Source organism: Thunnus thynnus, chromosome 2 (genome assembly GCF_963924715.1).
Source record: "Thunnus thynnus chromosome 2, fThuThy2.1, whole genome shotgun sequence".
NCBI classification, from domain to species: Eukaryota; Metazoa; Chordata; class Actinopteri; order Scombriformes; family Scombridae; genus Thunnus; species Thunnus thynnus.
The window spans coordinates 19,150,004-19,171,880 of NC_089518.1; the positions used below are offsets into that span (position 1 = coordinate 19,150,004).

Sequence of the window (21,877 nt, forward strand, 5' to 3'; positions counted from 1 at the left end):
GATGGCATTGTTTCTGTTTCATTACATCAGGCATGATGGGTCATCATGTTTGAATAAGTTAATGTCAATTAATTGTATTTGGAGTCTTAAAAATATAATACATTATTTAGTAATAATACAGTGGCTTATCTGTATAGAATTATAGTATGACTTATGGGTAGAATGATAACACATTACACAACTGTGTCTCAAAAGCATGGTTTCATATCTCTTTTTATATCTTATATATCCTTCCTTGACACAGAGGCAGAGTTTTGCTGTGGATGGAAATAGTCATTCTACCTTATATTAAATCCTTTTTAAAATTTATGTTAAAAACTAGCTTTGGAATTCATGGATCTGGTAGAATTTAAGACTGCACAAATAATGTATAAGCAAGAAACAATTTACTTCTGAGTAATATACAAAAACTGTTCTGACAGAGAGGAAGGTTATAATTTAAGAGGAAGTTTAACTGAAAAAACATTGTGTTTGTACCACTCTGAAGAGTGTGTATATTTCAATTTGTGGGGTAAATTTGTGGACTGGTTTGGATATGGAACTCAAGCAAAGTTCAAATGTAAATCACTTCAATAAAATGTACAAAACAATAAGTTTTAAAGAGGTATAGTGATGAGGAAGGGTCAGTAGGATCAACGTTGAGGTAACTGTCTATGTTATATGTGATTGACACTGGGTGGATATTTGGGTTGTACATTGTGGCAGGTAGTTGTTTGTGAGTTGTATATATGATAAATATCAAGTTAAATGTTTGAGTTATGGAGAAGGGGTAGAACCATATAGGTATTATGTTTATGAGACTTTGTTTATTGAGAGTTTGCTGTATGTTTACTGTTCATTGTTATTCTTGTTTTGTTTTTTTGTCACATGTTTGGAATAAACATACAATCAAGTCAATCAATTAATCAATCAATCAGTTTAAACAATCTACCCATAAACTCCTCATTGTAAAAAATATGATAAACATTTTTAAACATTTCAAGTACAAAATACACTCCATCAAAAACAAAATAAACTTAAACTTGTATGATGAAGGGCAGTGTGCTTTCAAAAAATAAGGCAAGAGAGTGCGACCAAAATTAGAAAAACTGAGATAGAAGTGAATTGATAGTTAGACCTTCATCACACCCCCACCTTATGTCTTTAAACATTTACAGTTGGTATTAAACACACATCAGGAAATGTCGAAACCTGGGTGCTATCTGTAAAAGCAAAATGTTACTCTCAGTAGCCTCTTTATTGATCTCCTGTACTAATGAATACCTTCACTTTGATCATTTCACACCTTCAAGGAAGCCACTCTAAAAAAAAGTATTCATCTTCACCTCTTGTGTGTGGGCTGTGGGGTTAATGTGTCCTCATACTGAATATAACATATCCAGTGAAGGGGAGGACAGATTGTGATGCCTAATCTGTCTTGTTTTATGGACTGTAAGGTTGTAAAATACCCCACGGTATTGCTACTAGATAAGTGTGCTGTCCTCTTTCTTTTACTTCAGGTCCACCCACACACATTGCATGAAAGAAAAGCCTTATGCATCACTCATACACACACAAGTCGTGGGTTTCAGCAGACATCAAAGTGCAAGCTGATATGTATTATAAAAACATTGTTTGCAAATCTTGTGCTGTCTGTCTCTTTGATTATGACAAATGGGTTGAAGTAGTTTGCCATGGCATGACAGGCACCGGAAACCACTTCTTAAACCTCACTTCAGTATCAGCTCTTCTGAGGTTGGGCTTTGACTGCACTCTGTGGATTTCTGTCCTTTTGCTTACCAGGTAATGAATAACTTGTGTAGTTCCCCTATCCTTATCTTCTACTTGACAGTGGCACGCTGTATGCTTATTGTGAGATGCCATTCATGTTCTATCTCACCTACTTACAGGGCTCTATGGAGAACAGGGGTGCAGCAGTTCATATTGTACCAAACTATTTTGGTACAGACCTACTATGTACCAAACTATTAAGTACTATTATGCAGAACAACGTAGAACTAGCTAAAGACAGGAAGTTAAGTTCACATAAGTACCACAATTAGTGTCTTTAACACAAATGAGGTCCCAAACCTCGAAGACCCTTCCATTTCATGGAAATCCCCTGTTCACAAACACTTTCGTTTCCCAGTTAATTATACTGGCAATGGACAAAAAACAACAACCTGAGTCAGATGGCATTTACAATGGCACCACCTGAGTATTTCTTCAGACTGGGCCCATCACTGAGATCTTTTCTGTAAGTTTTTTCCGCATGTTGCATCTTGCTCAGACTTACCTGAAGTGGTTGACCACGTTGGTCATGCTGAGGAAAGACAGGACAAAGGAACCGGGCCGGCGGTCACTCTCCCTGATGAGGTAGCTGCCAGGGTTCCGGGCCTGGCGCAGCCGCTCCTCAGCGATGGTTCGGTCTAGCTTGCCATGGTACCACCTAAGACAGACAACGGAGAAATGATTGAGAGGGGGAAATCGGTGGATGGTGCGTTAGGTCACTACTTATGTATACAAATAGCATCTTGTGTATGTGTAGTCATTAAGTGGTGAATAGAATACTTTTTTGTGAAACGTCAAACTAAAATGAGATGTAACTGAACTTGACCCCTTGTCAGGCAGGGCAGTACACATACCTATTGTGCAGTAAGTACACTATTAATTCAACTGCCTGTTTGAATAAATTATGTAGTTCTGGCCAAAATGACCGAAAATCTCACATTACAGAGAGCTGAATCAATGGCGCCTGGGCTAGCCTCTGTTCCACTAGCTTCTGTAACTCAATGCAATCTCTCATTCAGCATTAACTAACAATAATAAAGCTGTCTCGGGGGTTTACTTTGCATATTCCACAACTAATTGTCATCTACTATTCTAATCTTGCTTTTAGAAAGTTTTAAACAATTAAAAAAAAAAAAACTACAGCTCCCATAAAATGACCTGTGTCATTGCAACATGGCTTCATCAGTATCTATAGTATTAATATACACTCTCATCTAAAGTTAATTTCCAACTCTTTAGTTGTAATCTCTGCTGTCTAAAAACTTCTACACTGTTCAGCCTTCTATGTCTTGCTGTTATAACAGACATGTCTGAACTAATCGCAATCTGTCATCACGCCAGTGGGCTCGGGTCTTTTGTCAATCCGTGACACTTAACCCAAGAGGGTCTTATTGGAAATGAGGTTTGTTAAAGGCTGTTAAAAATGGGAATATTGAGAAAATAAAACTGTCAATGTTGATAAATGTTAGGTTGTGGAGACCTTTCTATTTTTGGAACAAAGCCCAGAAGTTCCTGTTTAACTTTGGCTCTCTATAAAAAAAATAATCCATATAATGCTATAACAATATTTATCCCAATAAAGTTAATGTTATTTCTATTAAATGCTTATTTATCTCAAAGTTATCATCTCAAAAGTAAGGAGACAACTAAAACTGTCAAGTATACTGTCTACATCCTCCTGAAGTAAACATAATGGAAAAAAGGAACTCAGGTGTGTCGACATATATCAAAAGGGAAGACGACCACACACAAAGATCCAATGATTTTATTATAAAACTGACGTTTTGACCGCACTCGGTTTTTCTCAAGGCAAGCCATATGACCAAGATTACATCTTTTCTTGTATACTAGCCCTTTCTCATCTACCCCCAGCTGCAATTCTCTAGCATTTGAGTCATTTTGTCTCTAAGTTAGACTGGACATGCATGGTTAATGACATTGCTTTTAACTGCCATGTGGAACAAGGCCAAGAGCAAGTCTAACTATTTGTATTCTTATGCCCATAGGGTTAGATTCATTGTTGTACTTTCAGGTGCATTACAGGCATAGGTGGTAGCCTCTATGAAGGAATAAATTAATTAAACAAATCAACGTGACTGAAATTAGGTCAGTTAGAGATACTGGTTTTAATTTTCTGATTAACTGCCCAGCCCTGCACCACAACACTCTAAAGTTGTACTACCTACTCTCATGAGTAGTTGTTTGATTAATGTCCCATGTCCTCTCATATGTTGTGTTTGTGTTTTTGCCCTCTACTGCAAATCAAATTTTCCCTCGAGGGACAATAAAGGTCTGAACTGAACTGAACTGAAACGAGTACAACCTTCACAAAATGAGCAAATCATGTATTCTAAAACAAATGGAAAGGGGAAGGCATGTAAAAGCTCAAAAGCCAAAAGCTTTCATTTTTGAGTTTCTACCACACCATTAAAGTCTTGCTGCTTTCTGAATTAAACAGAAGCCAACACTGGTTAAAATTTCAGCAGGTGAGGCTGAACTTGACAGGGCCTTGCCAGTTGAGGTAAAAAATTAACACGCTTTCACAAATTTAGGCCAATGGTGCCTCTTAGAACAGAAGGCAGTGACTGGAAAAACATCCAGTGGTGAGAAGCTGAATGAGGTGCTGCAGTACCTCTTTTCACTGTAGACCTGAAGGGCTCCCATCTGGTTACGGTGAGCAGAGGTCTCTCTACTTGTAAAGAACACATGATGAAGTCTGCTACCATGGAGTAAGCTGGAGAAATCTTGCTAAGAGGAGGCTGAGGAAGAGGAGAGGGAGCGTAAAGCGTCCGTGAGTGGGCTTTGAGGGGATTTGGGTGATAAGAGTATTGAAGAGGGCGTTTGAGAGCAGTTGGAGAGTTGGGCCCAGCGGCCAGGAAATAACGCTGAAGTGGGGTATAACAGTGAAGAGAGAAAGATAGACAACTGCAAAAGAAGAGTGGCAAAAACCCTACGTGCACACACCACCCATTATATACTATGACATCAAAATCTTCATAAAAGACATTACAGATACAAACTCCTACTGCAACTAGTCCCTAACCAGTCCAATAAAGACCCTGGGTTCTGAGCCAAATTGCCCAAACCACAACATCTACAAAAATATTCTACAGTCAAAACCACCCACAATACAATATGAAAAAGCATGTGAGTGTCAGTTATTGTTTCCATTGCTTTAAGCCAACCTAAACAACTAAACAGGGGGAGCAGCCAATGTTAGGTCTGAAACTTGGAGATTGGCATGGCACTAGACTGCATGGATCATGATTGACAGGAAGATGTTGGTTTGTAACAAGGACCTCAGACCCCAAAGCCCGTTCCTGATGCAGCACCCAGGTGGCCCTAATGGTTAAGGCGCGTACAACATAACCACAACGTCTCTCTCTCTCTCTCTTTCAAAATGAAAAGAAAATGAAGAAATATCTGCTCCTGATGTATTAGCACCATTTCAATACATTGTCAGAGAAGCATCTGGTATATTTGAAGGCTCCTTTGATCGCTATTCATGTTAGAAAAAAAAAAGTAACAAAACCCTAATGATAACATTCTATGTTCCTAGCTGTACATGAACTTGAGATAGCACTGTTGACTGCAACAGGATGCGGGATTCAGTCTGCCAAGTAAATGCTGGAGGCCTATGATAGCATGCTCCAAACTAACACAGTGAAAAAAAAAAAGCTTTTTCTGAAAACAGGCTTGTTGCCCATCAACAACCAACAGTACCCACTAATACCAACAATTTTTGGTTTATATTTAAATTGCTTTGTTTATATTTACAAGCAAATATACATTACATTAGGCTACAATGTGTGTGTCACTCTGTGCCTGTGGTATCACAGAATAGCTACGACACTGGAGATGTTACGGCTGTGAACCAGTGTTTTCACGGGCAAAGCTATAAGATTAAAAAGAAGATTTTTAATTTCAAATTTGAGAAATTACACTATTAGTCTCCAGGTTTGTCTGTCAACATTATGCCCAGTTAAACCACACACAGGGTTGAGTCTTAGCCTCACTCCAGTAAGATTGTTTTGACTACAACAAACTTATTCGGTCGAAGATTTGCACCGTTACATAGGAAGAATATTCTAATGCAGCAAAATGTTGATTCAATATGATAAACTGGCCCGAGGCTTTGCATCTTGCTGCCACAAAGCCTGCTGCTGTTGCCACAGGTTAGGTTGTGGTAAACACAAGAACTGCATCAGCTAGCCTATTCTAGGCTGTTTAGAGTTGTGGGCGAAAGTACAAAAATAGTAACATGTGAAGGTTTACTATCAGACAAGAAGTGCCATCTTCAACAGATAGTCTAACCAAGTCACACCAAGTGTAACATCCATGTGTTAGCTTTAGTATATTATTGATTAAAGTGTATTCTTTTAAATTAATTTAAAAGATTAGAGGGCATGGGCATGAATGTTTCTTATACCATTGTTTTTGCATTAATCCTATTACTTTAGTATTTCTGCATTTTCTCTGTCTCTGTAAATTATTACCAGCCTTCCCACTCATCTAACCCAAATTTCTAAAAATGACGAAATGGGTGTCATAAACATAAGGGTAAAAATAAAGAGATAAAATATTGAAGAAATTAAGACATCACTACTACCATTATTCTGCAAAACCAAGACAAAACATAATTTGTTGCTTTAAACAAGAAATACTAAATACATTAACAAAAGTGATTCATATCATTGGGCCTCAGATTAGAAAACAAACATGGACAAGTAAACTATAAAATAGTGGCTTTAGTGTCATACTTCATCACAGACAGGTTACCTACAGAAGGTCATTAAATATACCTGATTACCATCCTACAATTATATCAATGACTTCATGCTAAACATAGGGGAAATATAGTGATATCCTTACATATCCTTACATTCACCTACAAGAAATGTCATCCATAACTGTGTTGCTTCCCTGCTGTTTCTTAGTTTAATTTCATCATCTTTATTTCCTGGTTCAAATGCTTAGTTTGTAACTGTTTCATTGCAGACTTAAACAAAGTTTTATTGCTTTTGATGTTTGACCGACTCCGTAGAGTTGAGGATATGGATATGTGCGCTGTTGAGTAATACAGGGACTCTTACAGCAGAAGACTCTCCGTGTAGATTGATCTTTCCACCATAGAAATTCCAAGCAACTTTTCTGAATGTAAATGAAAAAGTATATTTGCTTTCATAGTGAATTTCAGCCCAGACTCAATATAAAAACAGGGCTTTATGGTTTAGTGCAGGATGCAGGGAGCTTCACTGTTGGTGTTTTGTGGAGCTCAACAATAAGTGGGTTTTTCTAAATTAGACTGGCAGTTATAATATATTTGTTTGTTGCCTACAAAATTTTAATGTTATACCTGTGGCCAACAAAAAGCTTGTCGGCATTGATGAATCACGCTGAATCAACCAATCTGGTTTCTAATGTGTATTAATAATCCATTATATCAATACTCAGCATTCAACACAAACTTTCCACTGGGTTCCATTTTGGACGGTGCTGCTCTGCTGTATTTTCAGTTTGGGTTACTGGTCATCTTGCTAAAAACATACAGTTTATGGCTGTGGTGTTTCTTATTTCACCGCTGTACAATATGGTTTGTGTTGTCATAGCAACCTAAGCCATGTGGATTTGTTGTTGTACGGTGCCTTGAGGTTATCTGCATTATTGATGTAGCTTGTTGATTTAATTTACTGCCAACACGGACGCAACTAAGATCCTGGTGTCTGGAGTTTTTTGACGAAAAGTTAAAATGAACTGTGGTGGGTTTTTTTGTTTTTTTTCACAGTTTATTGCTATTGAAATGAAACTTCATCAATGCTTTACACACCACATCACAAGTACTATTTATATATAGACAGATATGGAAGTAATTTGATGTGTATATGACATTTCCTGTAGCTTTATTTATGAGCTTCAATATTCAGTCACACTCTCAATGATGGCATGGTAAACCAGGCAGGACGGGTGTTAGAATAAACAGAATATGAGCATAGGCCATGACAGCGGTGATAGGATACAGTGCTACTATCAGCTTGAGGAATGCCCTGTCATGTCTGAACATGAACAACGAGCAGCACAGTGACGTCCTGGTTCTCTCCTCTGACGCACGACTCAAAATAAGGCATTTATCTCTTTCCAGTTCCCTCATAGTCAACAATAGCAGACTAACTCATAACAAATGATATAAATTAACAGTGCACATGCATTGCAAATTAGTGTGCTATCTACACTAACCAAGCCACAAGTAACAAATTGGCGAACGAGCAGGAGGAGTCACCCACAGTGTCATTCTCCACCACCTGAATCCTCTGTTTCACATTCTAAACCTCACTTTCACACAGGAAACCTATTACGTCACTTTATCATGAGAAAAGTTGCAAAGGCTTTAATGTCAGCAGTTCCGGTGAGCATACAAGTTAGGTTAAATTATATGCATAGTTCTGCTAATTATGTCAACTGCTGTCAAGTACAATATCGCTGCACATTGTTGAAATCGAACATGCCCAAGCCTAGTGAGCTTGGGCAAGATGACAAAATCTAGGGCTTAGGCTCCAGCAAGCATGGCAGCATGATTTATTGTGTACACAATCCTTCTGGCTATATTTTAAGGCTTAATGCCTTAAAAACATTGCATCACAGGAGCTCTGACAGGATAGGAGTGACATACTGTGTGTAGATTATGCCCATAGTGTTGACCCAGTTAAACCTGTACAACTGTGATTTCCTTGTTTTTTTAGCTTTTGATTTGGAAAGGACAACCATGGTGCTACAGGAAGCACACAGAGTTAAAAATATAGTTTTCTTCTTCCAATTGGAATGAGAGATGCTGCAGCTACTGAATAAATCTAACAGTCTTGCACAAAGATGACCACATTTTATAGAGTTAATATTTTGTAGAGTGGCATGAGTAGATAGAAGCACTGTATTACAAATTAATATAGTAAAATACTTTTTTACATTTTATTTTCTTAATGAGGTATTGTTTTATTTGAGAAAAAACTCAAGAAAACTAGCAAAATAAGCCTTCTTTGTGCTGTAAGTGCAGAAAGAAAATATTTGAGTGCATATTATGCATGTTAATTTATGTTTCAATTAAAAATCAATTGTAGGCTAAATAGCAGACTCTGCTTGCATTGTTTGTGTCATTAATATGCATTCATAATTAGAGTATTTTAGACGGAACTTTAAGACAACAATACCAGCAAGTTTCTAGTCGTATGCTCCCCATAGGAAGACTTAGGCAATGACATATAAATGGATGAAGAAAATGACTGAAAATTACATCGACAGAATAATCTGAGGTACACATTAATAATCATAGTCTAGGAGGAAAACAAAGCAAATTTAAACGCTCTGAGGTGAAATGTGTTATACCAAGCCAAAATACTTTCCAATAACACCAAGTTATTGGAAAATATACTCCACTGACCAAAACCATTACTATTTTTAAAAAGCACAAATACCCTGAGAATCCACTTTATTTACGGCTTCAATGTTACCACATGATAGAAAAATCAAACTGGGTTTTTTTCTGATGGCTGAAGGCACGTCTCTGGGGGCAATAAGGTTAACAGGACAGACACAGATTGCTGTGACTTGAGTGAGCTGGACCTCATCTGTCTGTCTCTCATTAAGCTCTTTTGTGAGCTCTTTCTATCCAGCTTACGTCTCTCTTCTTCATCTTCTGTCTTGATGGATGCGGCTGTACTCAAACATCTCCACAGACTGACTGTCAGCTCTCATCAGTATCAAAAAGTAATGAAACATTGCATTAACGTACATTAGCAATGCGCCTCAGTGGAGCTGCCGACTTACTATAAGGGAGACTAAGCACAACATGTTTTCTACACAGAAATTTAACACCCAGTAAAGCATAACATTTTAAAAGAGAGCAAAACTCCAGTAGGGTTATATCTTTACCATGCGTGTGGATAAATATGATGTCTTTTATCCTTCAGGTCTGGGAATTAGATGATCAGACAAAATGAGCATATTTTACCTTTAAATTGCCAAAACCAAGTGTTTGACAATTACCCAGTGAACTATTTTCAAGTGAGAGTTTGGACACAAAAAGATCTTTGGTGGATTTCGTGCGATATTCTAATTGATAATTCAAAAGCAAGTCAAGCAAAATTTTCAATGAATGTACTGCACGCAGACATGCACGCATAATTTTCTGAATTAAAAAATGGAATACTGAAATTAAAAAAATAGTTGAACAAAAGACACAAATGAGCAGGAGCTGTCAGCACTTTCTTCTAGCCCATTGTTTGGGAGGCGAGGTAAGAAACTGCAGGTTTATCTGATGCCACACTTACGCCGAGTTCGCCCTCTGCTGCATGTCCCTCCTATGTGTCCCCTGGTCTCACAAGGTGCACCCACTCCACTGATACAGCTGCTGGCCGGGCAAAAACTGTGAGCTCTGATGTGGAAAGCAGAGCAAAGGCAGCTCTAAATCCAAACAAGCCATGACGACGTGACCCTTCTGCTGCCCTGATACACTCATCTCCTGTCACTAGGGTCAATGAGCAACATCCATGGAAGTAAAATGAGCACGAAGACACAGAGATGCAGACTGACACCCCGCATGCATTCAGTTTTACTCACTAATAAGAGGAAAATTGAATGATCAACTGTCTGTTTCTGTTATCCTTCAGCCACTGTTCTCAGGGGATACCCAAGTTGATCTTTCCTGATAAAGAGACTGAGGAAAACTGTAGCTCTGTAGTCTTGTCTCTCACTTTATTCTCCTCTGACTTTCTCTGCCTCTTACTCTCCCCTCTTTCTCTCTCATAAAGTCATGCATCATGAGCATGCTGCCTATTGGTTTCGAAAGCAGTAGGACAGCAACAGTAGGGAGTGGCATCTCAGCACACATGGGCAACTGTATGAATGAGTACACATTCATGTGCAGCCCATAAACACTCATATACACAGACTTGCATTTGTGGAAACAAACAACACAACCTCGTGACCAGCAATGGCCTTAGAGAGTAGTTTTGTATAAACCTGGCTTCAGCCAGGCTTAAAGATCAAAACACACAATGATGTGAAGCTTGCCGCTCATTAAGCAATCTTTTAGTAAATAAATAAACACCAGAGCTTTTAATGTGAATGCTGCCAGGGTTTATGCACCAACCAACAAGTCAAACAACAATTATGCAAATTGTGATCACTAAACATTTACTTATATTTGTGTGCTCAAGTTTCCACAATGGAAAGAAAAAAAGTTGAGAGCTATGGAGGTCAGCTGTTGTGAATTAGTTTTGTTTTGCTTTACACATGATGGACTGCCGCAGCTCGTTACCTCAGTCAAGGTAAAAGAGTGGCAGCACACAGGGGCAGACTTAAAGCGTACAGATGGAAAGGGCCATTCATGCATCTTCAGCCTTGCTCAGTTTGAATGCCAACCAACCAACATCATTTTAATGCTCAGCCAGACACACGGGGACCAAAGCCGACATCTCGGCTTTCCTGCTGTGAATCAGCCTCCCTTAAATAATATCATTACATCAGTGATAATAGGCTTCACTGTCATCTACCCATACAGTATTCCTCATGAGCTTTTGATTTCCACGAGCAAAGACACCCAGTTAAGAACATTATCTTCTGGAGGAATTAAAGCCAACTGAATGTGCTCTAACTTATACAAACATGCATGAGACAGATAGTGTAGCTCAATAAAATGGAGATGTGCAAAACTAGTTTTCAGTTGTGTGGCCGCTCTTTTGTACAAGTAACAATGCACCAATAACACTATTAAAAGAGACTCCTTTATCATACTTGTTGTGTAGGAAGTCATGCCTGTAGTACTATTGTACATAAGTCTAAACTGGCACTGTAACACTCACCATGCAAAATATCCAACTTACTATTGAGCACACCTAACCGATGTGAAAAGTCATTCAAATCAAAAATCCTGGGTATTGTCAAACACAACTGAAATGCTTTTGAGGATCCTGTTAAGGCCACAATGAGTGGCTCAGAAGTCTTGAAAACAGGATGCAGGAGAGAAAAGGCAGGGCAGTGTGGGTATTGGAAGGGCATGACAGGACATTGCGTAACACATTGAAAATGCATGGAAACCATAGGGTTTGCCTTATCAATGCACAGCACAGAGCTTTCACTAATATAAGTGGGACTGGTATTTCAATCAATGGGTCTAGTAAACCCACCATAAACATGTGCATCCTTTACTAAAACGTGTGGGAGACTGAGGGGACGGTTGTGAAACAAGGTGCAAACAGAGTTTTATATAAGTTGCAATAGTATAGCTTTCCAAGTAGGAGTATTGCTGTAATATACGTACAACAGGAAATTACAAGCTTAATTCTAATTGCTGGATTTATCAGTAATCAAAACTGTGTAATGACTGATCCTATCCCATTAATAAAACCCTGCTTTGTTAGAAAAATGCTGCAACATTTTGGCTAGTGGTAACATCAGGGAATAACCTCATTAAGCTACGTGACATGATCCTTGTGCCATTTCAGAATTCCATTGTCTCTGCCACCCTAAACAAAGGGCAGTTAGTTAGTTTGGGTGCGCAATTAACACTGCAGTTAAGGAGATGTTTCCACAGCCAACAGCTAAATAGGTAAACTCGTTCACATAGCCACTGATCTTCAAATCCAACTTTTCTTTTCCCTTTTTCCTCCTCCATTCTACCACCAACTCCTCTGGGAAACCATTTATGACTTAAAATCCTCTCTAATCTTCGTGGAAACTTGAAATCAACAACTCATTTCCCAGTGTGCTGTTTGTTTAAGCTCAAGCATTAGGCTCGAGGTTTCTACAGGCAGCAGCAATGAACGCTGCTGGGGCCACCTGACATCTTCACTCTTGCCTCTTCATTAAGTCATCGGTGTGAAATTCTTATTGCAGGGCTACAACCATTGTTTATGAATGACCCACTGTTTTACAGAGGTGTGAATAAACGCGACTGCTGTTTGTCTCTCTCGCTCTCACATACATATTGACTCTATGGCATTCTGAAATGTGCCAAGTTACACTTTCACAGTCACTGTGCAACACGCAGTGGGACCACTTCCAACGGTGTGGAAGTTTTCCACCATCACTCTTCCAACATGCACTTTGGAGGTTGCTAACATAACTCAAAGGAATACAAGATCAGTCTAGGAGCCCAATTAAAGAAGGCATAGAAAGCTAACTACAAAGCTGAAGGGGCAGGGTGTGATTCAGAGTCACTCAGGGTAGTCAGCTGTGAATGTAACATCCATTGCTGCCAATGGTAGATTTGCCATTGGCACATGCTATTATAAGCACAATGAAAAAAAACTGTGCCAGAGTACATCACGGAAAAAAACAAATGTATGCATGCCTTGTATATGCATAGACTGGATGTTCATATACATTGCGTGACACTAGATGAGTTAATTTTATACCATAAAATGTGTCATTGGGTTCCCTAGATCATCCAGGCCAAAGCTTGAGCAATGTCTATGACTGTGATGCATTTTGCCTGAATCCCTATATATTAGATTAGGCATCATCTATAGGACAACATCACTGGATCAGACAGTAATCTCACAGAGGGGCTGCTGTCCATCACAGAGAATCAGTTACACATCCTGAAGGAGGGACATACCCTCTCCTTATCTGGGGCATCATTACATGGCAAGGGCAGCACCTTATAACTTGTCTGTTCTTGAGAGGCATCCGCTGCCACACCAGAGTATGAATGAAGGCAGTGTGCCTACTTCTTAGGAGAGCCTGTGTCTGGCCTTGCAAACATTGCCAATGGCAGGTGTTCTCATGATAAGCACACACATACATTCATTTAGCATTTGACCTCAATATTTTATTAACCAGGTTTGTGCTGAGTACATTCCTCTGGTGACAGTAAAAATGTAATTGAAAATTGAACCAATACATCCTCAAAAATATTCTTTAAAGTGAAGAAAATAGTATATTGTAAAAACTTTTGGCAGTATTTTTCTTAGTGTATACTTCACTATGATGCACACAATCCTCAATGTGTGTAAAGGTCATAAGAGTAAGCCTAATTTTCATCAACACTGTCATAGCTTCACAACATCTATTGGGAAATAGCCACCTAATAATAACCAGAAACTTTTGTGGTCCAGCTTTCCGGTGCGTTCATCACCAATACAACCAATTCACCAAAACCACAAACCCAATAGAGGGAAAGTTTGTGTTGTGTATGTGCCTTGCACAACTCAGTTGAGTAAAGCAGTTCAGGGAAGGCCATAGAGTGAGTAGATTCATTTTGACTCTCACCAGCGTGTAAAGTTATGTGTGTTGGTGAATGTGGCAGATAAACATTCAACTACAAGTCTCTCATTGTGAAACAAGCAAGACCAAAGAAAATCAATGCCATTCATGCACAAGTGACAACTGTTCCACTGCCTCTCTGGCAACGCTACAAGTTGATAAACTGGAATGCAAGTGCAAACCAATGGAGAAGTATTCCCTTGGCAAAACAACTACTTCCACACCAGTGCTATATGTAAGCACTTGGATTTGAGTGTGGTTAATTCCATTTAGGCTTGTTCATTACCAGTACAGGCAAGAATGGTGAAATGCTGGCCTTCCCCTTCCTCTGTAATCTGACAGGGAGATATAGGGTGGCTCCTAAAATAAGAGCTGAATCCACACTCCAGGCCCAGGCACTTCCATATCTCACAGTATGAGGGCCAGAAATGACAAAGCTCAGTCAGCACTTCTCTAATGAGACTGTAACAAATGGGAGGGCCGTATTTAGGTTATTACAACACCAGCACACACCCGGCTTTGGACATGTGCTTGTGTACATGCCTGATAAATTCATAAAAACAACTTAAGATATATTTTACATGCTGCTCTAAATAAAAGGTTTACAAATAGCCGGTTTCAGCCCTGTTTCACTTTAATCACACACAAAACATTATATTTCAATCACATAATGTCCATTAAGTAAAGAGGACTGTAAATTGACTATAAGTAGATATTTCCCAAGACATATCAGGGTCAATCCGGGCATATTCTAATGGATCACATTGACCAAAATAAATCAGATGAACTGCCTATCCTCTTTTCTTTACTGTACTCTGCTATGTTTTGTCCACCTCAGCCTTGTAGTGTTGCAGCACAGCTCTCTTTTTTGACAGCCTACAGTGCAAGCATTTCACTGCATATACAAATTTTAAAAGGCACATCTAGTATGTACTAGTGAGTGAGTTCTGACAAAATTAAATGTACTGTTATTAAATCTTTTTCTCTCCTCTATCCTTCTTATTAGTAAAAATCATTGTGCGGAACATCAGGTAGCAGCTCGTCATTTTTAGCCAACACAGACTGTCATTTCTGCTGGCTAAAATGACAAATGTTGCTAGCAACAAGTCATATCAGCTGTCACTATTTAACATAAATTTTGTGAGTAACATGATGACAGGCCAAAATAAAACTTGGCTGTTGTCTGGTTAAAGTGGCGTCCAAAGCAAATGTCTGTACTCGACCAACAATTGTTTATGGAGGGTAGAAACTCCAATCTGTAACACAACAGTACAATCGCAAGTGGACACAACAGTGACAAGTTGTTTTGTAGTTCTCACAACAGTGAAATATCTTCTCTCCAGGTGAAAAGTCAATGTCAGGAGTCTTGTTTTCTTAGTTTAACTTTCATTCGTATCATATCTATGACTGAAGCTCGGAAACTCAATAGTTTTGAACCAAGTATTTGTTATTTCAATGTGCTTGATACATATTTAATCAACATTAAGGATTGGACTTGTTATCAGCAGATACCCATTATTAAAAGGGCAAACATCCCTAGCTATATGTAGACAATTGTTCAGCAAACCAGAAACACTCAATTTTTCTTTTAGCTGACCTCTATTTTCCATACAGCATGATGGAGAATAATACTTCACTGAAAATCATATGGCAACTATTGCAGTGACATACAATCAATCAAAATAAAGCATTTATTTGAGAAGATACAGTACTAACACAAATTGATGTGGCAGTATTTCTGCATCCCTTGAATATCATCTGTACCCATGCATATGTTTCAGCGCTTAGACTCAAGCTGAACTCCATAACGTTAGGATAACTGCGCTGTGCTTACTCTCAGCTGTTTTTGTGATCAGAACCCATGATGCAGGCATGACACAAGTGGATTTCAATACAGATGTTGCTCACCGGGATGACATACTTTGATCTCAACCAGAATGAAATAAGCACCTGTCATCTGAACCTCTTTATCTAATCAGTTCAATTACGCTGCTTCCTCTAATTAATTCTGCATGGCAAAACTGATCTGGTCAATTTTTATCCCTTACAAAACAGATCAGGCATTTTTATTACAGTATTATGTGACATTTGAATGTGCAGTTTTTAAGACTGTACATACAATTCACCCCTTACTACATGTATATATTCATTTTCTTGAATAAAAATCATTAAGACTTAAGTTTGTTTTCAGGAAAATGCAACAGCCCCTTTAATTTCACTTCTTTAATTTAATATCTTTGCATGTGTATGCTACAGCCCTTTTTGTTGATACAAGACTGGACTAAACTTAGTTTTAAGCGCTTAACTTTTTCTCATATGCAGAAATTTTATGTTGAATCATTTGACTTTTACTATTTGTTAATGACAAGAGGATCAGGGGCAGCTTTTTTGTGACGGTATAATATTTTTATAGTTTTTACTTTATTTCACTGTTGACTCAGCAAATAATTAATTTGTGTAATTTTTTATCTACATACTTACTAGTAGAGCTGCAATGATTAGTCGATTAATCAATTAGTCATCAACTATTACATTACTCGCCAACTATTTTGATAATCAATTAATTGTCTGGAGTTGTTCTTTAAGAAGAAAAAAAAAAGCGAAAATTCTCTGATTCCAGCTTCTCAAATGTGAATATTTTCTGGTGTCTTTAGTCTTCTATGACAGTAAACTGAATATCTCTGGGTTGCGGACTGTTGGTTGGTACAAAAAAAGACTTGTTGATGTCATCTTGGGCTTTGGGAAACAGTGATTGACAATTTTCACCATTTTATGGACCAAACAACTAATCAATTAACTGAGAACATAATCGACAGATTAATCGATTATGAAAAGTTCTGTGACAATAACGCATGTCAATTATTTAAATGTAGCTTTTCTCATATAATAAGATGTGTTTTATCATTCATGAACTTTTATGAATGATCAATAACTAACCAATAATGTGGAAGATCAACAATGAAGACTGCTTAAAATTAGCATCCCCACTCTAAATATATTCCTTCTCACTTTAAGATTCATGATATAAATGTTTAGAGAATATGAAATGCACATTAATACTGTCTTGTTTGCTTCATTCTGAGTAGAGGGAACATTTCAATCCAACAATTTGACTTTGTTTAAACAAAGAATCAATGTATCATTAATTCATATATCAGTACTGCATCATTGATCTGAGATTACTTCAGTAAGAAGGCTCTGGTCTCATTGCCACAACTGTTTGGTTATTGGTTACAAAAATCCAGGGTACACAAAGTATTAATAGTGGGCTGTAAATGTCGATCATAACTGCTGACAGCTGAGAGTAGCACAAGCTTTGTGTTTGACCTATTGAGGTTCACACTGTCAAATTCAGACACAAATATGACAGCAGGAAGGAAGTAAAACCCCTAAAAAAGTACAAGACGCTTGAAAATGTTGATTTCAAAATGTCATTTCTACTGATAGTATACTTACTGGTTTGTGGGAGGTGCAGAGAGGGGGAACACCACCTCTTCTTCCTCGTATTCCGGTCCATCCTGCATGTCGCTTTCATCCATAGTGCCGCCGAGCCCCCCACAACCTGGAGGCGGAGGAGGAGGTGGCAGTGGGGGGAAGGCAGGGACCCCATCCAGGCCTGTTGATGTGGGTGAAATCCGACTAGCCGGACCCTCCGAGGTGGGAGAGCAGCACATGCCACCCACGGTCCCTGAGCTTGTTCCTTGGAAAGCTGAATGTCCTGCTCCGCCACTCCCTGTTGCGGACAGCACTGATCCGGTCATATCCCCACTAGACGGGGGGTAGATTATACTCATGTCGGGCAGCGAGTCCGGAGAGGTGTTTGAATGTTGGCGGAGGGCTGGTGCTGGTCCTTGCCCCAAATCAGTGACTCTCACTCTGGTCGACTTGGGATAGTAGGGGAAAGGGGCCGTCTCCGGGCCTCCTCCGCCTGCCACCCCTGTCCCTGTCGTGACCGAGCCCGTCTCCTCACTGCTGACCTCCGCAGCCATCATATTAGGAAAATACGTAGAGGGGAAAAAGTCCAGAAGGGAACCTGCCCTTCCCCTCTGTTTCTACAACACTCCTTCAGCGTTTGGGCTCCGGGGAAACAACACCAAAAGTTTCTCAAAAACGCGTTTAGCTAGCCAGCTAACGCTAGCCGACAAGCTAACTTAGCTTATTTGGCTGCACTAGCGGGCGTTAGCTTCAAGATAGCCAAGCTAACGCTAGCGGGACAGCTAGCAGCTTCGAGACACTTGATGAGTTCTTGCTCGCTATGTCTTCATTGTTTCCTGAGTTTAAAGTTCACATAGAAACGCTATCTGGAAACTAACATTTACAATATTTCAAATAGAATATCAATTCACCCAATATTTCCTGTTTTTTTCTGTTCGGACTTCACCCTCGGCACCAGGCAGACCACTTGTCGGGGAGTGTTGTTTTATTGTCACTGTTAGTGTGTAATCCCCGTCTTTTTTCCAGTGTTGTTGTTTTCTTTCTTTCTGAGTTTCCAGTCGTCTCGGGTAGTGTCCACGAACGACCCAGCCTTATCGCCTAAATCCCCGAAACGGTGTGTTGCTCTATACAGACTCCCATGTCGTTAAACCGAAGTCAAATTTTCTTGCGTATTCAAGCTAAGTTCGCCTTTATTTCTCGAATTCGGGGCTGGTGGCTTGCCCGCTGCTGCGCTGCTCTTTCTCCCCTCCCTCTCCCACTCCTCTCCAGTCACACAGCAGACAGAGCCAAGTGAACACAGAGCAGCACCGGTTCAATCCATGCCATCTTCAATCAGTGGGCTACTATGAGAAATGAGTCCCGTATCCTAATTGAGATTTATATGATTTTTTTCTAATGGCTTAAAATATAACTGCACAATTAATTCATATAAGAGTTAGAGAGTGGGTATTGCAAGACTTATCTCTCAATCTCTTGCTCAATGACAGGATAGATGCTTGCCAAAATCAGGTCTGCTGAATGACTGATTAGATGCAGTACAAAGATTACATGCATATTTTCCATGTAAATTATTTAATGTTCAACCAGGATTTTTTTTTTTTTTTTGGCACTTCCTATAGTTTTGTGCACCACTTCAGAGAACAAGTTGCTCTTTTTAGTTTTCTGATAACTAAGTAATGGTTATATCAATCACTCAGTTTCTATGTATAGACAGAAATTAGGAACAGTAAGAGATTAGGATGCATAACAACAACAGTTTTTGCAGTCTTTTCTTAATGGACAGGTATGTGTAATCATCATAGGATTCCTCCCAAAGGGCAATGTACATAAAACTTGTCAATTTTACTGAACTGGCATCATTCAGTCTTTCTGGTCTGGCATTTTACCTAATCCTCATCCTTTCTTTCTGATTGCTGATGACAAAATGAAAGACATGTGGTCTACTGGGTGCTTTTAATCATCATTTTTGACACAGTGCTGAAGACACTCTGAATATAGCTCTGGCTTTGTGACATAACGTCTACTGTTGTTAATTTTATCTTGAGTGAGTATTTCATTTACTTTAACTCCTTTTGCCACTGCATTATGTCAGATAGACTGACACAAATACTGAGTAGCTACTTGTAGTCAGAAAGCATTAGGACAGTGATATGTTTTGGTTGTTAACCTTCATACTGGTAGAACATACTGGGACTCATAGCCATTTGCTACATAGCTCCTGCAATTTTAAGACAGTAGCAGAATGATCTTAAACATGCAGGCAAGGCAACCAAGGAGATGTTTGACAAGACCGATGACAAACGCCCCTGAAACAAGCAAGTAAACATGACTGCAGTGCGGGTCTGGCAGATCATTGTCAGAGAGGATAACACACATCTGCTGATGTCTGAGGGTAGTAGTTTTAGTGACCACAAAATAAGTGTAGAAACAAAACTGTGTGAGGGGCAATCAATAGTGTCACACTTAACATATTTAACACATTTCCTTTAGAGCAGTTTAACAGCAGCACCAAAAAGGAAATAAAAATTGCACACATGTGCTCTTATAAAAAAAATTTGAAAGGGAATGTTAACTTAGGGATACATCAGTAAACTCAGCAGAGATAAATCAATGCAATGGCATCTAGATGCCATATAGATTCTGATCTTGCAGTTTTAAATAACACACTTAACATTCAAATGTCGTTTGCAGGCTGAGAAGTTGATTTGTAAGCTCCAGTAAGTCAGCCATGGGCTAACCTTGACCCGAGCTTACATGGTATTGAGCTGCTGCAGCAGCGGGCCACTGTTGTTCTCCGCCCACCATCTCCAGTCATGCCCTGAAGGCAGCTGCCATCACCATTCCCCCTCCACACTGATCCGTCTTAGAGCAACTGGCACTGTAAAAAAGGATGCCTGGATGTCCTCTTTCTCATTGCTCACATGAGTTCTACTTTCTGTATAAGTCATTTTCTCAATTTATTACCCTTCATCTCTCTCTCTCTCTCTCTCTCTCTCTCTCTCTCTCTCTCTCTCTCTCTCTCTCTCTCTCTCTCTCTCTCTCTCTCTCTCTCTCTGGGCTATGTCTCTTTTTGTACTGTGATTTGACAGTCTTTTCATATTCCTCTGTTTAGATAGATAGATAGATAGATAGATAGATAGATAGATAGATAGATAATACATTTAAGGCAGAGCTGAATGACTTCTGCTGTCAGTCCTAATCTGTGTATCCAAACCATTGCTGATTTGCAGTGTCCTCTGATCTAATGTGACTGACAACTTATCAGTGCCCCTTTCCTCTCCTTCGCTCTCTCTGTTTTCCGAGTGCTCTTCTCATGAGGAATGGCTCCTGACATGGGCTATAACAGAGGTGGATGGGCCTGGGTGTGAAAAACTTTACTGCCACTCAGGAGGAGGCACACCTTGTGTTCACGTGGGTCATCAGGGAGCTGATGCCTGTGTACTCCAGTAAAGCAAGTAAAGCACCAGCTTCACTCAAATCCTATGACACAGAAGGTCGGTGAACTGTGAAATCTCAAGGCTGACATTGACGTGACATGTAAACCATAAGAGCCACTCCGCTTGAAACACACAAATACTCAGTAAACACGCAAACATGCACCACTAGCCATAGTCTTAAAGCATGCTCATCAAGCACGTAGAGCACTCTAATGTAAGTGCGCTCTTGAAGTGGCACGGCAGCGTGGACGTTTTTCATCAAGCCATCATTGCTCCTGCATTTACTGTATGGATCTAAGGCCATGCCTTAGGCTTCATTGCTGCGAGGTCCAGTAGTCCCCGGTTCTCATTTGGCCTTATATGGTGGTATAATCTGGAGGACTGGGCTCGCCCTCTGTCTCTGTGTGGCAGTGTCCTGTAGATGCTCCCAGACTGAGGATAATGAGATTGCAGACAGGATGTGGCTAATCGCCTTTCCCTGGAAGGCGGTCGAATCAAGAGGACCAGCTTCATACCTGCCCAGAAGTGGAGTAACCATTCTCTTCCATGTTTGACTTCTATCACTGACTGTGTTTGTGTGTATAAAATGGGAGATTTCAAATAAATAAATTAAATAATCAAGTCCAAAATCCAACTTCAAGCCTATGTGCTACTGTGTACTACTGCTACGTTTGCATGCATGCACTGTATATTCGCCCTATGTGTCCTTCTCGGATTTTGTCTGAATCTGTGTACACCTTCATGTCTTTGTCTTCATCTTCGTATCTCTGCATGTGTGTTCTAGGAGGGGGGCTGGCGCTGTCAGACTGCCAAGGGGAGGAGGAGTGTGTGAAGGAGAACGGCAGGGCAGCCTTGCTGTTCTGCTCTGTTTCACCATAACTGCGTTGTCAGATATGAGGATGGGCACTGATTTGAGTACCATGGGAGCCTGACTGGGTGTCGACTGAGGGCTCTCATCCATATTCATTGTCATATTATCA

The 21,877-nt window shown here is 39.6% G+C and overlaps 1 protein-coding gene across 1 annotated transcript in view; it reads right to left on the reverse strand.

Moving 5' to 3' along the window:
* Positions 1-18,721, reverse strand: part of rasa1a (RAS p21 protein activator (GTPase activating protein) 1a) — a 29,191-nt gene extending 10,470 nt beyond the window's left edge. Inside the window, exons 1-2 of the mRNA XM_067608048.1 lie at positions 17,482-18,721; positions 2,276-2,428 (exon numbers count right to left, since the gene is read on the reverse strand). Of these exons, the coding sequence (XP_067464149.1) occupies positions 2,276-2,428; positions 17,482-18,017 (689 nt within the window). The 5' untranslated portion in view covers positions 18,018-18,721. The remainder of the gene's footprint in view (positions 1-2,275; positions 2,429-17,481) is intronic.
* Positions 18,722-21,877: the final 3,156 nt, after the last annotated feature.